This window comes from Xenopus tropicalis, chromosome 4 (assembly GCF_000004195.4).
Source record: "Xenopus tropicalis strain Nigerian chromosome 4, UCB_Xtro_10.0, whole genome shotgun sequence".
NCBI lineage: Eukaryota > Metazoa > Chordata > Amphibia > Anura > Pipidae > Xenopus > Xenopus tropicalis.
In genome coordinates this window covers 90,315,121-90,329,275 of record NC_030680.2, presented here as the reverse complement: position 1 = coordinate 90,329,275, position 14,155 = coordinate 90,315,121, and the positions used below count along the sequence as shown (strand labels likewise).

Below are 14,155 nucleotides of genomic sequence, written 5' to 3'. Positions count from 1 at the left end.
AAGAGGAAGACACTTCCTTGTGCCAGACACTATATAGTCTGCCAAGGGGAGTGGTCAACCTGGGCTAAACCTATAGGGGGTAGCCTAATAACTGTAATCTGAGTGTAGAGGGCTCTGCCCTATTACAACACAGATAACATAAAGATAGGGGATAACACCATAGGGAGCTTAACCCTATGGGTCCCTACAAAGGTATATTAGAAATTAGTTTCTTTTCTAATGGAGAACCTGGGAGAATTATTGTCCTTGGCCACCACTGTGTACACAGGTTTTTAACCATTATAACTTCATAATTTTATTGTAAATCTGATTGCAACCGTGCATCTAAGCTAACCAGCCATTCCCTGACACAATAAGCAGGTAGTGTGTAGCCTAGACTTCCTTGGCAGATTGCGCAGGCGCAGAGCTCGCAGTAAGTTGCATGGGTGCAGGGAGCAGCACAGTGTGAGCGCGGGAAGCCGGGATAGCGGGGTGAAAGGTTGTAGGAAGTATGGGCGTGGCTGCTGTGTGGGCGTGGCTGCGGTGTGGGCGTGGCTGCGGTGTGGGCGGGTATAAGAGCTATTCCAGGCGCGGGGGATACAAGCTGCCATTTTTTTTTCTTCTCTTTGCATCAGTTCGGGTTTTCGTACCACGTTAGTGGGCTGCTTAATTATGGCCGAGGAAACAGCAGCTCTTTCGACTGGGACGGAAAAGTAAGAAAGGGGGTTGGGGATGGGGTCCGCCTTCTGTAGGGATGCACGTCCCGGTAGGCTGTGCGGATCTTTGTAATATCGCTTGCACTGAAGGCTGTTTGGCAGGCATAAGAACATGCCTTAAGGATGCCAGACGGCTCAAGATACATATGATTGTCGGAGCTGATCACGTACAGCCTTCCTTCTTACTGAGGAATGGGTAGGGGCCCTCAACCTGTGTATTTCCACCTGTATGAATAGCGTACACCTTGCAAAAGTGTGGTGAGAGGGGGCATTAAAGTGACACCCGAATATAAAGGGACCAGGCGGTAACTCAGACAGCAACTAGCGCGCCTGTTTTCCTGGCAACATACCCGGCTGCGCCGGCTGTGATTGGTCACAACTACAAGTGACGGGCTGGTCCCGCCCCCTCAGCTCGTAATGCTTTGTGTACTGGTGAGATGGAAACGTCAGGTTTGGCGCGAATATTCTTGTCAGGAAGTGCTTGGCCGCATCTGTCATTAAGTGCAGCGTTCGGTGGGCTTATAAGGGAACCTCATACGGCGTTAAAACGAAGGCGCTGTAATTAGAACGTTTTGCAAGCTTAAAGAAAAACTCTTCTCTAAGGAAGGGGATATTTTTGACACAGATGGTTTAAACCTGTCCCAAGATAGTAAGCTCCTATGGACAATATTGAAGGTCTGGATCGTTATTGCTATAGGGTGCAGAAGTTAATTATAAACAATGGTATATACAAGAAATAATTCTAAAGCAACGGAGTTCAGTTGAATGTCAAATTAACTTGCCTTAAAAGATATCACTTGTAAACCAACACATTTAGCTGAACCAGATAATGTCCCCTTTACGCCATGTGACTTTAAAGGACTTAAACTTAAGGTGACTGACTTTTCTCTAGATTATGTAGATTGTTGCAGAAGGTTTAGTAACTGGAGGTTTCCAAAATATATTTGGTTAATTATCACCAATTATTATCACTTGTAAATGAGCAGGTTACCTTTTGTCACAACCCCTTGCCTAGTTAACCTAGAATTGCAACTGTTGCTTGAGTTGTGCTGCGCTCCTTTTACCAGCTCCAAGCATGAGGTGAATGGCAGCTGCAACTCCACTATTGCTCCTTCTACATACCTACAGTATGCCTTAAAGGCTCCTGTATCAATTGATCTTGCAAAGCCTACTAGGGCAGGTGTATTGTTTATGGGCTCAATGGCTAGTTTAAAAAAAAAAAAAAAAAAAAGGGGGGGGGGGGGGTTCTTGGTGTGTATTACATGTGATAATTGTTCCTTGCAATGTGTGACCTTGCATCTCATTCTGTATACTGACTCAAGTTAGGCAGCACCAAGAAGTGGCGTTCTGCAAACTGGCTAAAATGTAAATTCTTCTGGTTTTTGTAGAACAGAGGATACGTCCACTGCTCCTTCAACGTCTGCGGAAAAGGCTGATGGGTAGGTTCTGTTTTTGATTGCTTACTTTGTAGGTGGCTTGAAAATGCATACATTTTATTAATCCTTTCACCCAGAATGGACATAGAGACTGAAGCAAAGAAATTGATGGCTACTGGCCAAAAACATCTTGTCATGAAGGATGTACGTTCTGCTGTGACCTCATTCCAGGAAGCCAGCAGCCTTCTGTGAGTATAGAGTCGCTGCTATTATAGGCTTTATGGCATTTGTGTGGCTTGCCCAAGTTACTAATCGCCAAAAAATACAGTGCTTATGTTAGAAGTTGCCAAACTCTGTATTGCCCAGTTATATTGAGTCTTTCGTTTTGTAGTGCAAAGAAGTATGGTGAGACTGCAGATGAGTGTGCTGATGCCTTCTATTCATATGGTATGAGTCTTCTTGAACTGGCACGGTAAGTAGATATTTGAGAAATACTGGAAGTCACTCCATGTTTAACTTTCATTCACGAGTGAGGTGCCACTTTAAGTTATACCCTGATTCGAAAACTTTGTTTTGGCTTTCTTTACTAATAACTTAATTAGCTTATCTGTCTGTCAGAAGGGGGATGGTTTGAAAGAGCAGTTTTGGTAACTGTAGGAATCAGAGCTGCACAATGTTAGTCTGATCTTTTATCAAGGGGAAAATATAAATGCATTGTGTGGTAAAGTAGATCTTTGCATTTTACTTTCTGTGCTTATTAATGCTTAAAGGGTTTTTTTTTACAGAATACTAAACCTTAATATAAAGGTAATGCTTTGGGGCAATCTGCAGTTGTTTTTGTTTCTAAATGGCACTGCATCACTTGTGCTCACATAATGGAGAAATGATATGTGAATGCATTAAAATGCCCATGACTCTATGCAGCAGTCTGGTTTTCTAATGTGACTAATTTTTTCCTTTCCCTTTGGTGGGTGATCTAACTTTTTAGAATGGAGAATGGTGTTTTGGGGAATGCATTAGAAGGAATGCCAGAGGATGAGGAAGATGGAGAAAAGGAAGATCCCAATATTCCAAGTGCAGATAACCTAGATGGTATGTCATAAATCTGAAATGCATTGTCTGTAACTGCCTTTTAAATGGCTTGTTCTAGGCTAGAGGGTCTATAATGGTTGTATGAGTGTTCCGTTAAGTAACTTCAATATTTAAACCTGACACAATAGGATCACACATTTCCTTCAGGGTGTTTCATGCAAGTTGAGAGAAGGCATAAAATAACTAGTTTTTTTCCAATGTGGTAAGGTATGTTAAGATGCTAATGCTTAGCCTAAATAGCCTTAAAGGAGAAGGAAAGTCTAAGTCATTTGGGGGTGCCAAAATGTTAGGCACCCCCAAGTGACTTCAATCGCCTACCTTTTACCCTGGGCTGGTGCCCCTGTACGGAGAGAACAGCACCAGCCCGGGGTAGCAGCGATAGCTTCCTTTTTCCTTGTTCGCTGCGCACGCATGCGCAGTAGAGTGAAAAGCCGAACTTTGAACAGAGAAGTCGGTGTTTCACTCTACTGCGCATGCGCCTGTCCCAGACATTTGCCAGCAGCGCAAATAGGAGAAAACAGCACCAGCTCGGGGTACCTGTAGCGAGTGCTTCCTTCTCTAACAGGGGCACCAGGTACAAGGTAAGTGATTTAAGTCACTTGGGGGTGCCTAACATTTTGGCACCCCCAAGTGACTTAGACTTGTCCTTTAAAGGAACTAAACACTAAAATAAATATGGTCCAGTGCATTGGCTTATAGACTGAACATACATAACAGAAAAGGGGGTTAAACTGACCTTTAAAATCCAGGCATTCAAATTTGTCATAATTTCACTGGAAAGCTAGTTTTGTTTTTAAGGCTGATGCTACAGAGCCAATTTATTGAAACCTTTCAGAATCTGCTGGTTTTTGAGCTGGCATGTGACTTTGAAACTTATGGGGATCTACTGGAGCAGTCTTCCGAGTTAATCACTGCTAAAGTGCTGTTGCCTTGGGCTAAGAGGTGTAAAACATGTAGAGTTTTTAGCATTTATATTGGAGCTTTAGCTAATGTTAAAATGTCACTTGTTGCAAATAGTGTATCATTAAAACAGAAGACTTTCTCCATGTTTAATAAAAAAAAAAAAAATCTAGAGAAAGAAAGGGACCAGTTGCGAGAGCAGGTTTATAATGCAATGGCTGAAGATGAGAGAGCCTCAAAAGCAACATCCGAGTCTGAAGGAAAGGGAAAGCCTGAAGATGAATCAAATAGGGAAACTGATGAGAAAAATAAGCCTGTAGAAAAAATGAATGGAGACATGGAAACCGAAGATGTAACGGATGGCTTGAAAGCAGATAGTGCAACTCAGGATGTTACAATGGATGAATCTGGGAAAGCGGAGGCTGCTAAAGGGGCAGAAACTCCTGGGGAGCATACAGAAAAAGAGAATAGTGAGGCTGAAACACAAAAAGAGAAGATCAGTGAATCCAAAGAGAATGAGTCTAAAGATCAAGAAAAGACTGATGCTAAGGAAATTGCAAATCAATCTCCGGACTCCACAGAGGTAACTGAAGAGAGAACCCATACCGACACATCAGAAAAAATGGATTCTGAAGTTTCAGCGGAAACTGAAGAGCCTAAAAGTATACCAACTGAAAATGAAGCAAGCAAACCTGATGATAAGGAAAAGATGGAGGGCGAAGAAGGTAACGGGAATATCATGGGTGTCATTGAGTGAGGATGCACTTCATTTGGGATTTTTAAGTCAAGTCTGGAAGTCATTCAAGATGTGACTGTCTAATCTGGCTGGCAGACTTCTAAATGGGAGTTGTTTTTTTTTTTTGTTTTTTTTTTTTATGCACCTTGGTCTATACTGATATTTCAACCTGGTGTTGGTGGCACGTTTACCAAAACAGTTGGGCACTGGTCACTTTGTTTCTCTGTGCACAATAACTCTCCAAAAGTTTGTCATGTATGTTTTATACTTGTATGATTTCTTAGTATGTTGTATGCCATATCTAAAATGACTAAGGCAGGGGAACCTGGCTGTAATCTTGAAGCAGCAGGGTTTTTTAATCCAACGGTCTACTAGCAATTGTTCTATCTATATAATGCCTTATGCAGCTTTAAATTTGGCTAAACAATGCTTGGAGTATTGTAATCTACAGAGACTGTAGCAACTTTCTAGAATCTGCTTAGTTCTTGTATTAGGTCCATATTGAACCAACTGTACATGTTAATTCAACATGTGCATTTTAATATGCACTATATGCTTAGGCTCATTTTTATACATTGGCTGCTATGCATGAGTTAGTGGCTTATTTAGAGACCCTTTGAATTCTATGATGTCATACAATTTAGAGAACACTGAATTTGTATAGCTTATATCCAATTTTGCTGAGATTTGTTTGCTGCAGCAATGGTCTGTTCAAGCATTGGCATACTAAGAAGAGAACTCTTTGCAAGATGACTTTAATCATGCTTATTGAAAATAGACATGTTTTAACTACACTTTATTGTCTAAACTTATTTTATAATGTAACCTTCCCACTTCAGAGGAAGGGGAAGACTCTGAAGAAAATGACGAAGGAACTGAAGAAAATGAAGGAACTGAAGAGAAGGTGAGTTGTAGGGTTATCCGATATCTTTCATTTTTGGGCTCTATTGCTGGGCAGCTGTAATTCAAAGCTGCTGAGAGTTTCACTGCAGGATTTAAGCAAAAAGTAAGTCTGTTGGTTTCAAGAGTCTCTGAGCAGTGCTTTTTACATCTTTGTCAAATGTGGTGAAGCTCTTCATCCTTGCACACTGGGGAGTAACTTTCATGATTGACCTCTCCCCTGAAACCTTCACTTGAACAATTCTTAAACGGTCAATTTCAAATACAGATCCCCTGGCTGAGTATGTCAGTCAATGAGTCCTTATTCACTTGCATGATACTTCTATCTCGCATGAAAATATGCAAATGGGTTTTGGGACTCTTGTATGTTGTGGCTGTTTGTGCACCTTAGCCACAGGTAACCGGATTGCACCGATGCAGCACTTTTAGAGTATCATTCACACGGTTCCTGCTCCATTGGAGCTTACGGTCTGTTCCAGAGTAAGGGAGAAAATACAAACTAGAGTTCCTGGACTAGAATCAAACTCTGCACTTCAGCCTTGTACGCTGGTGGTCCTAACAACTGATCTATTGATAGTGCCTCATACAGAGGAAGTCAATATGGCAGTAAAACTATCGCCTGGAAACTATCAAACAATCTCTTATCTGGGGCACAGGTTTTTCTGAAGGTTGTGTAATGGCTAACAACTGTGAAAGCAAATACTCCAGACTTCTCTACACATGGAGGCTTTTTCTGATTCTGGAAAAATATTCTATTCTTTAGGAAACTGAAGAGGAGGATGTTGGAAATCTGCAGCTAGCATGGGAAATGCTGGATCTTTGTAAGCTAATATTTAAAAGGTATTTGACACTTTCTGTAAGTTTTGTTTGTTTGTTTGTTTGTTTGTTTTTGTCATTGTGCTAATTTTGTAATTTTCACAGGCAGCAATCAAAAGAAGCTCAGCTTAAGGCTGCTCAAGCACATCTAAAACTAGGAGAAGTTAGCGTTGAATCAGGTATGTTTGTTTCTGGGTATTGGACTCCTTAAAGGAACAGTAACACCAAAAATTGAAAATGTTTGAAAGCAAATAAAATGTAATGTACGGTTACCCTGGACAGGTAAAAGTTTTTTTAGTTTGCTTTAGAAACACTACTATAGTTCATATAAATGAGCTCCAGTGTAGCCATGGAAACGGCCATTCAAGCTATAAAAAAGGAGAAAAGGCACAGGTTACATGGCAGATAACAAACTCTGTAGAATACAATAGTTTTATCTGTTATCTGCTATGTAACCTGTGCCCTTTTTTTTTTTTTTTTTTTTTTTTTTTCTCTCGCTTCAATGTCTGCCCCCATGGCTACATAGCAGCTTATTTATCTAAACTATAGTAGTGTTTCTGAAGCAAAGATACCAGTGCAGGGCAATAGAACATTATATTTTAATTACATTGATACACTTATTTTTTGGTGTTACTGTTCCTTTAAGTGGTACTAAGCGCTAGTTAGCATTTCATCTGCCAAAAGATTAATGTGGTTAGAAACGGGTAATTGCATTTAAATGGGTGTTTCTGGTAGTCTAGTTTACTAAACTCTAACATGACTGACTGCTCACAGAATTGAATGGGGATGCATATAATTAGGTCACTTTTAAATGGGGTTGTCATAAACAAACATGTCATGACCATTTTAAATTGTCTCCATTGTCAATGGGTTTTTTTTTTTTTTTTTTTCAGAAAACTATTCTCAAGCTGTTGAAGATTTCTTAGCCTGCCTTAACATACAGAAGGAGCACTTGGAAGAACATGATCGTCTTCTTGCAGAGACTAATTATCATCTAGGTTTAGCATATCAGTACAGCAGTAAGCATGAAGATGCGATATCTCACTTTACCCAGTCTGTTGGGGTGATTGAAAAAAGAATGGGTAAGTATAATTGTCTTTGGTGGTATGCAAGCAATATCCTGTGCTTTTAAAGTGGACCGGTCACCCAGACATAAAAAGCTGTATAATAAAAGTCCTTTTCAAATTAAACATGAAACCCAAATTCATTTTTATATTAACACATCCAAACCCATTATAAAAGCATTTAAAATTCCCAGCTGTCAATCATATATTGCCTGTCCCGTCTCTATTCCTTAGGCATAGGGGTGGGGCAGACAGTTACTTTCAATTCAGAACTTATTAGATGTTGCTGCACTGCTCACATTCCCCCTCCCTCCTCACCATGTAATTGTGTAACCAGTGCATGGATATGGGCATCAGGTCCCCCCATACTGGCACAGGAACAAGATATTGGCAGGATGCAATGCCTGCTTTGATAAGTGTCCACAAAATGGTGCAGGCCTGCTTGCTGCAATTGAGAATTCCAATTTGGAATGATTTCTTAAGGTGACAGGTCCCCTTTAAGGGGTTGTTAACCTTTAAATTAACTTTGAATTTTTTAGCTTTTTATTCCAACATTTAAAAACATTTCTAGACAGCTGTGCTGTCTCGGATGATGAACTATTTTAAGGTTGCTGCGAAATTAAGAAGTTAGCCCTGATATCTGTTAGAATAAATTGGCTACTAAAGGGATGCAAAAGACTTCACAATGGTGGTCCTTGTGATGGTTCCTTTATGGCATACTTGCAGACAAGTGCAGCTTCTGTAAGCTACCTCTGTTAAGTTACAGAAGAGACTGCAAACCAGTGTCAAGAACTTAAAGGTGCTATACTGGTTAATGGAGAAATTATGCTCTAGCTTTGGGATGTGGGCCTTGGTGTTTGAAGCTGACTTGCCTAAGTTTAAAGGAGACCTAAACCCTAAAAATGAATATGGCTAGACATGCCTTATTTTATATAACAAACTTAGTGACTCATGGCCCAAAGCATCACATAAACCTATTATAGGGTTAAGACACTGAGCTACTAATAGCTGCTACTTTTTTTATGGCTACTAAGCCACAAAATACCCTGCTATAGACCATATAGGAGGGGGGAGTTTATCAATGTTTGTTCTCCTGCTAGGGTGTCTATTTTTATAGAATATTTGCTTTTTATATAACTTATTCAGGTGTGCTTACAAAACAACTGGAAACATCTGTAGGTGAGCCTGATGAAGTCAAAAAGGAAATGGATGAATTGAAAGATTTGCTTCCTGATATCAAAGAGAAAATTGAGGATTCCAAAGAGGCTCAGAAAAATGCAACTGCCACAGAAATAGCACTTAAAGAGACACTGGTTAGTATTGCCATTATATTGCTGTCTCACACTAGGATTTATTGCTGCTTGTAGCTGGCTAGAAATGATGCGCCACTACTTAAATGCAACCGATAACCTTAGACCAGGGGTCGGGAACCTTTTTGTCGGAGAGAGCCATAAACACCACATTTTAAAATATCATTCCGTGAGAGCCATACAATGTTTGGCTGCGGGGCAAGGTAGGGTGGGTCCCAAGGATGCCGGATGCGATGCAGAGGAGGGCGTGGCCTGCGCTCGGTGGATAGAAGATGTGTTTTAAGGCTTAGAACATGTCTTCTATCTGCCAAGTGCACGCCACTCCCCCAGTTTGTTTTTTATTACAGATTTGGCAGCAAGCCAGATGCAGCCATCAAAAGAGCTACATCTGGCTCCCGAGCCATAGGTTCCCTACCCCGGGCTTAGACTGTAATGTCCTGCAAAATGTGCTGCTGCATATTACACCTTAAGGGGGAATTTATTGTCACTGCATGTTTTACATTCCAATGAGACCAAGGCAAAGCATGAGAGCAACAATACAATTACAGCCGCATAGAGCAATAAATGGCTTATTTTCTAGTCTACATCTTATGTAACTTAACAAACACTTTTTTTTTTTTTTTTTTTTTTGGCACCATCTTTGACTCTCTGCCTTTTTCAGTTTAATAGTTAAAAAAAAAAAAAAAGCAACACTGCATATTGATATGTTCCATCTTAAGCACATAGCACGTATGGAAGGTATTTGATTAGAGGAATACTTTGGTGTTGCAACTGGTGACTTCTGCTTTAAATGAGGTTTATTGATCCTCTGTGTGCATCAAAATGTTCTGCCTGTTTAGGGCTTGGTATTACTTTCTATAGCTATATAGTATTCAAGTTAAACCACTTTTGAACCCAAGTTTTATTTTCTTCAGGTTGGAGGATCTTCTGGCTTTTCCCAAGAAAATGGAAGCACTTCTGCATCTTCTGTAAGAATTATCAGGAAATGGACCTGATTGTGGGTGTTTTAATGCAAGTCAGAATAAGGACTTATTATATCAACTTCTTTTGCAGACTACAGTAGAGAAAAGTGGTGACAGTACTGTGCCGGTTACAAATTGTGTATCTGATATTTCTCACCTTGTACGAAAAAAGGTACTCCCTTTTCTTTACCTTAGTAGCTGGTACATGTATGGGATTTGTTATCCGTAAATTGTTATAGAGTTCTAAATTATGGGAATAAGACTTCCAATCAAGGCCATTATAAGCAAATCTAACTTTAAAAAAACTTTTTTCCTCTAATAAAACAGGAGCTTGTACTTGATGGTACCTAAGCTATATAACCCTTGTTGAATGCAAAACATTCCTATTGGTTTATTTAAATTAAGTTTAAGTACCCTTTAGGTAAGGGGATCCAAGTTACAGAAAGATCCCTTATCCATAAATCTCCAGGTCCCAAGCATTCTGGATAACTGGTCCCATACCTGTAGGTAGTGCTGTAAATTACTTTAAACAGTTTAATCTATTTTGAACAAACTTAAACATGAAATACTATATTGCACTTTTGGGATGTCCCTTCAGCGGAAACCTGAAGAGGAGAGCCCCCTTAAAGACAAAGATGCAAAGAAATCTAAGCAGGAACCAGTTGCAAATGGAGCAGGGAATGGAGATGCAGTAGTACCTACAAACGAAGAGGCAGAGAAGGCTGAAGAGGTAGGATATTGCAGGCTGAATGTGTGGCTCCAAAATGCACATTGTGCTCGGTATCGGTTCATGGCTTTAGTTCTGGCAGCTTAAACCAGTAGGTCAAATCTGCCTTCTCTGCTTCTCAGTGTAATTTACATATACACTTAAAAGGGATTCTGTCATAATTTTACATGGTGTACTGTCTACATGGCAAATAATTCACTGTTGGTTTAAGAACAATTTTAAATGGCAACTTTTATTTTGGTTTTAATATTGGTGTGTAGGCAGCCATCTTAGTGCTTTGTGCCTGAGTCTGAGCTTTCAGAAAGCTAGTGCTACACATAAACTGCTTTCAAATAACCTGTTTCTCCTACTCCCATGTAACTGGGATATCACTCCAACTTGCAGCTCAGCAGTAAAGTGTCTGAAGTTTAAGAACACAGGTCACATGGCTGTAGCACCCTGGGAAACTGCAAAATTAAATTTGAAAATCCAAAATTTGAAAAACTGATGTTAATGCAGAAGCTCCTAATTGATGTGTTTTGACATGTTTTCCTGTGACTGTATTCCTTTAAACTTTCTATATGGTAAGACCTCTTTAATTTTCTTTTTCAGGCTTCCATGGAGACTGCTGCTGTAGAAACTACTGCATGACCTCCGGAGGCAAAACACTTTTGTATATATGTGTGTGGGGGGGTTATTTTTGTTCTCCCAACTTGGTTGAATGTCTTTTTGTAAAACTAATAAAGATTAAAGCTGATTTAAATGGTTGTGTTTTTAAAGAGGAAGGGGGGGGGGGGGGGGGAGAAATTTTTAGTGCCAATATTGGCTAAAATTGGTGATACATCTATTGATTGAAGTTGGGGACTATGCCACCTTTGTAATGTGGTGGTTCTTCTTTAGCCATGCCCACCACTAGATATGGGCTGCTTTTAAAACACCATAACAATCTGCTCATCGTGGTGACTTAGTGATAGCTGTGAAACTGGACAGGGAGAAGACTGACTTGGCATACAATGGATCGTACTCCCAAGACAGAACTGAAAAGGCATAGTCATTGCTGAAATTGTTGGCACCCCAGAAGTTTTTCCAGAAAATCAAGTATTTCTCACAGAAAAGTATTGCAGTAACACATGTTTTGTTATACACATGGAACGGAACAAAGGGAGGGGGGAAAAAAGCAAATTGGACATAGTCACACAACTCCAAAAATGGGCTGGACAAAATTATGGGCACCCTTAACTTAATATTTGGTTGCACACCCTTTGGAAAAAATAACTGAAATCAGTCGCTTCCTATAACCATCAATAAGCTTCTTACACCTCTCACCGGGAATTTTGGACCACTCTTCCTTTTCAAACTGCTCCAGGTCTCTCTTATTGGAAGGCCTTTTCCCAACCGCAATTTTAAGATCTCTCCACAGATGTTCAAAGGGATTTAGATCTGGACTCATTGCTGGCCACTTCAGAACTCTCCAGCACTTTGTTGCCATCCATTTCTGGGTGCTTTTTGACATATGTTTGGGGTAATTGTCCTGCTGTCAAACCCAGCTTTCTGACACTGGGCACTACAGTGCAACCCAAAATCCTTACTTTTAACACATTTTATTGAAGATTTGCAATAAACATGTAAGATGAATAATGATTAATTATTTAAACATAGGTTGTACAACAATAGTTACATTCGACAGTTTGTCCTTTCAAAAAGATAAGAAATGAAGAAAATAGAATACATACAGAGAAACAATAAGTAATTTAAATAGAGAAAAACAAATTAACTAACTGCCCAGTGGATAAACTATAAAAAGGAAAAAAGTTTCCTAGAGAGCAAAATCAAGGATCATTTTGCTTATGTTTGTGAATTATTGAAATCTATATATGCAGCATTTTATAAATCTGATCCTTATTAGTTATTACTATATCTATAGCATTAAAGAAAAATGACCATGTATTTTTAAAAGGAATCCTGGATTCAGGTTCACTTGTTTTTGCTTTGATGGCCTCTTGCCAGCTAAGCTGATTAAGATAAGAAATTTCTGTTGTAGGAGGGGTTTCCTCTTTTAACCAATAATAAAATAATGCTTTTTTTAGAGGCAGCCATAAACAAAAATAATAATCATCAATTTTTTGTGCTAAGGAGACTGGTAAAATGCTTGATAACACCTCCTCTGTGTAATAGAGCAAAACTAGGAGATAACTTTATATTTAAATTCAACCTGTAGTTCAAGAATCTTTCCACCATGTTCCAGAAGTTACCAATCTTCGGACAAGATCATAGGTAGTGGAATATATTAACACCAGTTTTGTTACATTTGGGGCAAAAAGAGTTTGTTTTAAAGCACTTATTATGAACAAAAAGTTTTCCATATCCTAAATGGACAAGTTTGAATTGCTGAATCCTCCAGCTTTCAGCAAAAATCAGATTGTTGAATTCATGCATAGACTTAACCAATTGCGAAGGGGATACAGCGTGTTGTAGATAAACAGACCACTTAGCAGACACATTCTCTAAGGGATGATTATCTTGGGTAAAAACATCCCAGAATGTACCAGAAAGTATATTGATTTTTATATTATGTGGTTTGTCTTTAAATTCTAATATTGCCTCTGCCAGTCTATGTTTAGCGACAACAAAATTGTCTTTATTGTGAGTCACTTATAAACCACATTGGCAGGCTATGTAAAAATATTTATCAATTTCAAGTAACTCGAATTTTTCTTGGCCAGGGAATTAAAGAATAATTGTTTGGATCTAGTAGGTCTTATATCAATATGATGTTTTTTTTCTCAGATGTTCGTAAAAAGGAAGAAGACCTTAATGGGTCAGAGGTTTTCAATAGAAGTTTAAATGGCATGAAGGGAGGTTGAGAGTAACTGAAGCCATGGCTGGGGAATAGATATTTCAATACAAAAATAATGTCCTGATATAGAGGATTCCTTTTAATATCTCTTGGGAAATTTCTCCATTTACTATGTAATGCAGAAAATATATCAGAATAAGGTTCATGGAGTAATTCTATTTCTGGGTTGGTGTATTTGTTACTGTGAAAGATCCATTCAATAAGGTATCTTGTTAGAGCAGACCGGTTAAATGTTCTAAAATTCAGTATTTTTAGTCTACCAAGTTTAGCAGGTCCCCTTAATTTGGACAAAGCTATTTTCGATTTTTTTTCATTCCAAATAAATTTCACAAGTGCAGAATCTAGCTTTCTAATATCTGAATGTCTAATAAGTAAAGGTAAGGTGATTAAAGAATAAATCAGTTTAGGAAAGATTAAAGTTTTGGAAAAGATCACCCTGCCTTTTAAATTTAATGGGGTATGCATCCATTTTTTACACATTGAGATGATATTATTAATGGCAGGAGTGATGTTAAAGGAATACAAATTATTTAAATCTATGGGAATAGTTAAGCCAAAATATTTGAGTTGTATTTTTGGGGGTCTTAATTGCAGCTTCTTTAAAAGAGAGTTAGATATAGAGCCAAATGGATTCATTATCTCAGTCTTGTCAACATTTACTTTATATCCTGAAAAGGACTGAAAATTTATAAGCATTTAAAAAACGGCTTTAAGAGAGTTATTGGGATTTTTTATGATTAG

The 14,155-nt window shown here is 38.9% G+C and overlaps 1 protein-coding gene across 2 annotated transcripts; it reads left to right on the top strand.

Annotated features, from left to right (window-relative positions):
* Positions 1 to 566: 566 nt before the first annotated feature.
* Positions 567 to 11,320, top strand: nasp (nuclear autoantigenic sperm protein (histone-binding)). Of its 2 annotated transcripts, NM_001171517.2 has the most exon segments (15): positions 590 to 692; positions 2,084 to 2,134; positions 2,209 to 2,319; positions 2,463 to 2,543; positions 3,060 to 3,163; positions 4,237 to 4,788; positions 5,639 to 5,703; positions 6,463 to 6,539; positions 6,621 to 6,694; positions 7,409 to 7,597; positions 8,726 to 8,892; positions 9,804 to 9,857; positions 9,943 to 10,023; positions 10,450 to 10,581; positions 11,170 to 11,314. In NM_001171517.2, coding segments are annotated over 15 exon segments (1,818 nt in total). In that variant the 5' UTR covers positions 590 to 651; the 3' UTR covers positions 11,209 to 11,314.
* The last annotated feature ends 2,835 nt before the right edge of the window (positions 11,321 to 14,155 follow it).